Here is a 7,500-nt window from a genome sequence, read left to right on the forward strand (position 1 = left end):
GGTAGGGGTTTAGCTCGTGATAGAGGTTTAGCTCGTGGTAGGGGTTTAGCTCGTGGTAGGGGTTTAGCTCGTGGTAGGGGTTTAGCTCGTGGTAGGGGTTTAGCTCGTGATAGGGGTTTAGCCCATAACAGTGGCGGTTCTGGGAGGATGTGGCTAGTGTTCCTGTTTAATACCCCTAAATATTTTTTGTGAAAGGCCATAAAGCGGCACCAGTACTGTCAACTTAGCGACTTTGTCTCTATATTGAGCGAGTATTCAGACCTCTATAGCTACATTTTAAGGGGCTAGATCAATTAGCGCCTTTTAGCCACGCCCACCCCTACTCCGTTCACTCGAATTTTCGGATTTGAATTACGATTTACATGGACAGAAATAGGCGTGTTTTCAGTCAGGCTGAAGCGGATTTGTAGATGATGGTGAGAAGCATAATGATACAGGACCTTTATGATACAACATCATACCTCATACACACAGACACACACACACACACACACACACACACACACACAAAGTACCTGAGACATCTGAGGACGTAGGTTGATCTCCCGCAGGTTGACCGAGTGAGGGAGAAGGTTATTCAGCAGATGACACAGCAACACGCCATCTCTCAACGCATGGGCCAACTCGCACACCTACACACACATACCAAGAGTGACACACACTTTGATGAGAACACTGTATGGAGTTTGTACATGTAATATACAGATGTTCAGTGGAGCAGTAACACACACACACACACCTGTGCTGAGTCCCAGGTCACTCTGTGGTTCTCTGGCAGCACACGGCACTGGATCAGCCAGCATGCACACTGTCTCCACAGCTCCATTACTAACACAAACACCTTCACACAGCTGCCCAAGAACCTCTGAACACCTCACAACATCCAGGAGACTCTTACACGAAATGACACTAAATCACAAGGCTATTTCCAAAGCATTATAAATCAAGCCTCAGCAACTTTAATATGGATTTATAAAGCATTTAAATACGCTTAAATACGCTAGGCCAAAGCAGAGCCTAAAACCAATCAAACCCAGTCAAAGCCAATTAAAACCAATGAAATCCAATAAGTCCAATCAATCCAAGTGAGTCTTCAAAACTGAGCAAAAAGCTTCAAACTTCAGGCCAACTCTGGTGAGATCACACACTCTCAGAGCTGTAAGCTCAGCTGTCTGTGGTGCCCGGCGCTCGCCGGGGCTGTGACGCGCTCACAGCGATACGGCGGGCGGGACCGGCGAGAGACGCAGCCAGACGGCGACTTGACCCATTCTGTCGTCTCTCACGCAGCCGTGCACACACCAGAACTGAAACTAGTCTGAAACTAGTCACTTCCTGCACGCTGATCCGGAGATGATCCGCTCACACTCGATATGTTGGCTTCTACTGTCCGTTCAGAACACTGCCGGGTCCAGCATCCTCAGACCAGACCAGGAGAAGTTGCGGTGTTAGACCAGGAGATGTTCCCCACTGTACACAGAATCTCTGAAACAAGTCCAAGCTCACACTGACTCTTTCTCTCTCTCCCTCGTTCTCTATCTCTCTACATCGTCTTGCTCTCTGTGTGCGGTTCTCTCTTTCTCTCTCTCCCTCTCTCTCTCTCTGTCGCTCTCTCTCTCTCAGTGGTGGGTGTACTGTGCTCTGCACAGCTGCAACTGAGAGGAAGCCTTTCAACAGCAGAGACCAACTTCCTTTTTCCTCACACACACACACACACACACACACACACACACATACTCACACACACATATGCAACGTGCTAACGCCTGCACATGCACTCATATGCATGTGGATGTATGCTGTATGCCGCTGGTGTGTGTGTGTGTGGGGGGGGGGGGGGGGGGGTGATTGCGGCTTTTTTGTGTGCATGTGTGTGTATATGTGTATGTGTGTGTGAGTGTGGATGTGTCAGTATGTCTGAGAAATATCGACCACAGGCTGAAGAGGAAAAGTGCAGTAGAGCAGAGTACCGTAGCTGTCACTGATCACACACACACACACACACACACACACACACACACACATACACACACACACACACACACACACACGCACAGTCTTTCACCATTTACATACACAAAATGGCATTTGGTTTGTAGTCTAATTCTTGTTTTGTATTGTAAATGTTTAAAAGCTAATTATAGTTTACACTGTCACCTCTCACTCACTCTCACTCTCTATCTCTCACTCTCTATCTCTCTCACAAACACGATTTCCACACTACTGTATATTAACTGATTTCATACCTCTTGTACTCACCAGCCCATTTTACTTTCACTCTCTCTCCCCCTCTCTCTCCCTCTCTTCTTTTCATTCTCTCTGTCTCTCTCTCTCACTCCCCCTCTCTCCGTCTCTCTTCCTCTCTCTCCTCTCTCCCTCTCCCTCCCTCTCCCTCCCCCTCTCCCTTTCACTCTCTCCCTCTCTCTCTCCCTCCCTCTCTCCCTCTCTTTTTATCTTCTCACTTTTTTTAATTAATTACGTGCTTCATTACAACCAGCTGCTGTGTAGTTTTGTGTAGTTTTTTCCCCTTTGGTGATCCACTCTCACTCAGGTTCAGATCCACATTATATATACATATATATACATATATATATACATATATACGTATATTTACCACGTGAGTGTCTTGGTTTACAAAGCTGTGTTGGGAATCTGGGAATCCTTTTGACTGGTTTCTTTATGGGCTGCAACATCGATAATAAGCTTCTGAAATGTGTCTTGTGCAAAGGCATTTGGGTCATTACAGGTTTTTTTCCTGAATTACATAATAACAGTTCCTGAAATAATGTTCATGCTTTCAAAGCTGCTGACTCATTCTGTTTAAGGCACCGAAACTCCCACAGTCCTTTGCAAGGTTTGCTGTTTAGCAGAGAGTTGACTGAGCCAGATAAAGTGTCATTAAACAAGAGCATGTAGAGAGCAGACAAACAAACAAACAAGTAAACAAACAAACAAACAAACAGTGCAGTTTCATCAGTCCAATGATTTGCATGTTTTAACAGAACAAAAATAATAAAGGCCCCATATAACACAAGGCACACACATACGCACGCACACACACACACACACACACACACACACACACACACACACACACACACACACACACACACACCGAGAATTTTAGATATTCTCCTGTGAATTTCTAGATCTGTCTGAACTCGTTGGCTCCGCCCTCACAGAGAACAGAAGGATTCCTTTGCTCTGACTGGCAAACAGGGAAAAGCAAGTGCAACGTTCACACATTCTGATTGGCTTATGACTCTGGGGCCAAAGCAACTTTCACAAAATCTGATTGGCTAGTGAATCTGGCCTGCAGGTTTCCTTGTTACAAACAGCAAGCATGTAAAATTCTGAGAGAGAGAGAAAAATTGAGCACAGAGAAACTCAAAGAGAGAGTGAGGGAGAAGCAGTGATGAGTGAGGCCTACACAGAAGACACTGAGTAGTACAGCTAAAGGTGAGAGGGCTGTGTACCACCATTACCTCCAGACACAGGTACTGTATCCACCGCTGTGTGTGTGTGTGTGTGTGTGTGTGTGTGTGTGTGTGTGTGTGTGTGTGTGTGTGTGTGTGTGTGTGTGTGTGCACGCATGAACGTAAGGCTCTTACCTTTTACAAGAGATTGCATGTTTTATAGAAGATCAACTGAAAGTGGAATTATTTTACTTTTTAAAAATGTACAAGACACAGACTAGTGAATCATGTTTATGTATATGGGTGGTGATATCAGTGAGTGTGCGTGTGTGTGTGTGTGTGTGTGTTTGTGCACAGGTGTACATGTCTACAGTATATTCTGCCTAAATCCATTCATTCACACGTGTTAATTTTAGCACAGATTTCAGCAGCCTCTATTATTAGGGTTCATATTCGTGTTGCCATATCCAGAATCAGGTATTAGTAGGGTTGCAATATGTCAGATGTGTACATATTAGTATGATGTCATTAGCATCATGTCAGATGTGTACATATTAGTATCATGTCATTAGTATCATGTCAGATGTGTACATATTACTATGATGTCATTAGCATCATGTCAGATGTGTACATATTAGTATCATGTCATTAGTATCATGTCAGAAACATTAGTATAATGTCATTAGCATCATGTCAGATCTGTACATATTAGTATGATGTAATTAGCATCCTGTCAGATGTGTACATATTACTATGATGTCATTAGCATCATGTCAGAAATATTAGAATGATGTCATTAGCATCATGTCAGATGTGTACATATTAGTATGATGTCATTAGCATGTCGGATGTGTACATATTAGTATGATGTCATTAGCATCATGTCAGAAACATTAGTATGATGTCATTAGCATCATGTCAGATGTGTACATATTAGTATAATGTCATTAGCATGTCGGATGTGTACATATTAGTATGATGTCATTAGCATCATGTCAGAAACATTAGTATAATGTCATTAGCATCATGTCAGATGTGTACATATTACTATGATGTCATTAGCATCATGTCAGATGTGTACATATTACTATGATGTCATTAGCATCATGTCAGAAACATTAGTATAATGTCATTAGCATCATGTCAGATGTGTACATATTAGTATGATGTCATTAGCATCATGTCAGATGTGTACATATTAGTATGATGTCATTAACATCATGGCAGATGTGTACATATTACTATGATGTCATTAGCATCATGTCAGATGTGTACATATTACTATGATGTCATTAGCATCATGGCAGATGTGTACATATTAGTATGATGTCATTAGCATGTCGGATGTGTACATATTAGTATGATGTCATTAGCATCATGTCAGAAACATTAGTATAATGTCATTAGCATCATGTCAGATGTGTACATATTAGTATGACGTCATTAGCATGTCGGATGTGTACATATTAGTATGATGTCATTAGCATCATGTCAGAAACATTAGTATAATGTCATTAGCATCATGTCAGATGTGTACATATTAGTATCATGTCATTAGTATCATGTCAGATGTGTACATATTACTATGATGTCATTAGCATCATGTCAGATGTGTACATATTAGTATCATGTCATTAGTATCATGTCAGAAACATTAGTATAATGTCATTAGCATCATGTCAGATCTGTACATATTAGTATGATGTAATTAGCATCCTGTCAGATGTGTACATATTACTATGATGTCATTAGCATCATGTCAGAAATATTAGAATGATGTCATTAGCATCATGTCAGATGTGTACATATTAGTATGATGTCATTAGCATGTCGGATGTGTACATATTAGTATGATGTCATTAGCATCATGTCAGAAACATTAGTATGATGTCATTAGCATCATGTCAGATGTGTACATATTAGTATGATGTCATTAGCATCATGTCAGAAACATTAGTATGATGTCATTAGCATCATGTCAGATGTGTACATATTAGTATGATGTCATTAGCATGTCGGATGTGTACATATTAGTATGATGTCATTAGCATCATGTCAGAAACATTAGTATAATGTCATTAGCATCATGTCAGATGTGTACATATTACTATGATGTCATTAGCATCATGTCAGATGTGTACATATTAGTATGATGTCATTAACATCATGGCAGATGTGTACATATTACTATGATGTCATTAGCATCATGTCAGATGTGTACATATTACTATGATGTCATTAGCATCATGGCAGATGTGTACATATTAGTATGATGTCATTAGCATGTCGGATGTGTACATATTAGTATGATGTCATTAGCATCATGTCAGAAACATTAGTATAATGTCATTAGCATCATGTCAGATGTGTACATATTAGTATGACGTCATTAGCATGTCGGATGTGTACATATTAGTATGATGTCATTAGCATCATGTCAGAAACATTAGTATAATGTCATTAGCATCATGTCAGATGTGTACATATTAGTATCATGTCATTAGTATCATGTCAGATGTGTACATATTACTATGATGTCATTAGCATCATGTCAGATGTGTACATATTAGTATCATGTCATTAGTATCATGTCAGAAACATTAGTATAATGTCATTAGCATCATGTCAGATCTGTACATATTAGTATGATGTAATTAGCATCCTGTCAGATGTGTACATATTACTATGATGTCATTAGCATCATGTCAGAAATATTAGAATGATGTCATTAGCATCATGTCAGATGTGTACATATTAGTATGATGTCATTAGCATGTCGGATGTGTACATATTAGTATGATGTCATTAGCATCATGTCAGAAACATTAGTATGATGTCATTAGCATCATGTCAGATGTGTACATATTAGTATGATGTCATTAGCATCATGTCAGAAACATTAGTATGATGTCATTAGCATCATGTCAGATGTGTACATATTAGTATGATGTCATTAGCATGTCGGATGTGTACATATTAGTATGATGTCATTAGCATCATGTCAGAAACATTAGTCTAATGTCATTAGCATCATGTCAGATGTGTACATATTACTATGATGTCATTAGCATCATGTCAGATGTGTACATATTACTATGATGTCATTAGCATCATGTCAGAAACATTAGTATAATGTCATTAGCATCATGTCAGATGTGTACATATTACTATGATGTCATTAGCATCATGTCAGATGTGTACATATTACTATGATGTCATTAGCATCATGTCAGAAACATTAGTATAATGTCATTAGCATCATGTCAGATGTGTACATATTAGTATGATGTCATTAGCATCATGTCAGATGTGTACATATTAGTATGATGTCATTAGCATCATGGCAGATGTGTACATATTACTATGATGTCATTAGCATCATGTCAGATGTGTACATATTACTATGATGTCATTAGCATCATGGCAGATGTGTACATATTAGTATGATGTCATTAGCATGTCGGATGTGTACATATTAGTATGATGTCATTAGCATCATGTCAGAAACATTAGTATAATGTCATTAGCATCATGTCAGATGTGTACATATTAGTATGACGTCATTAGCATGTCGGATGTGTACATATTAGTATGATGTCATTAGCATCATGTCAGAAACATTAGTATAATGTCATTAGCATCATGTCAGATGTGTACATATTACTATGATGTCATTAGCATCATGTCAGATGTGTACATATTACTATGATGTCATTAGCATCATGTCAGAAACATTAGTATAATGTTATTAGCATCATGTCAGATGTGCACATATTAGTATGATGTCATTAGCATCATGTCAGATGTGTACATATTAGTATGATGTCATTAGCATCATGTCAGATGTGTACATATTACTATGATGTCATTAGCATCATGGCAGATGTGTACATATTACTATGATGTCATTAGCATCATGTCAGATGTGTACATATTACTATGATGTCATTAGCATCATGTCAGATGTGTACATATTACTATGATGTCATTAGCATCATGTCAGATGTGTACATATTACTATGATGTCATTAGCATAATGTCAGATGTGTACATATTACTATGATGTCATTAGCATCATGTCAGATGT

The 7,500-nt window shown here is 39.1% G+C and overlaps 2 protein-coding genes across 7 annotated transcripts in view; one reads left to right on the forward strand and one right to left on the reverse strand.

Annotated features, from left to right (window-relative positions):
* The window catches only part of vav1 (vav guanine nucleotide exchange factor 1), a 27,994-nt gene extending 26,211 nt beyond the window's left edge, over nt 1-1,783 (reverse strand). The window contains exons 1-2 of one of the 2 annotated variants that reach the window (XM_076983475.1): nt 740-1,783; nt 516-632 (exon numbers count right to left, since the gene is read on the reverse strand). In XM_076983475.1, coding sequence (XP_076839590.1) covers nt 516-632; nt 740-826 — 204 coding nt within the window. In that variant the 5' untranslated portion in view covers nt 827-1,783. The remainder of the gene's footprint in view (nt 1-515; nt 633-739) is intronic. The other variant, XM_076983474.1, reaches the window with a different exon arrangement.
* A 1,481-nt stretch (nt 1,784-3,264) lies between these two features.
* The window catches only part of sh2d3a (SH2 domain containing 3A), a 21,962-nt gene continuing 17,726 nt past the window's right edge, over nt 3,265-7,500 (forward strand). For 2 of the 5 annotated variants that reach the window (XM_076983478.1, XM_076983479.1), the window contains exon 1: nt 3,265-3,494. The gene's annotated coding sequence lies outside the window, so the exon portion shown is untranslated. The remainder of the gene's footprint in view (nt 3,495-7,500) is intronic. The other 3 variants (XM_076983480.1, XM_076983477.1, XM_076983476.1) reach the window with 3 other exon arrangements.

The sequence above is a fragment of the Brachyhypopomus gauderio genome, chromosome 20 (assembly GCF_052324685.1).
Source record: "Brachyhypopomus gauderio isolate BG-103 chromosome 20, BGAUD_0.2, whole genome shotgun sequence".
Taxonomy (NCBI): domain Eukaryota; kingdom Metazoa; phylum Chordata; class Actinopteri; order Gymnotiformes; family Hypopomidae; genus Brachyhypopomus; species Brachyhypopomus gauderio.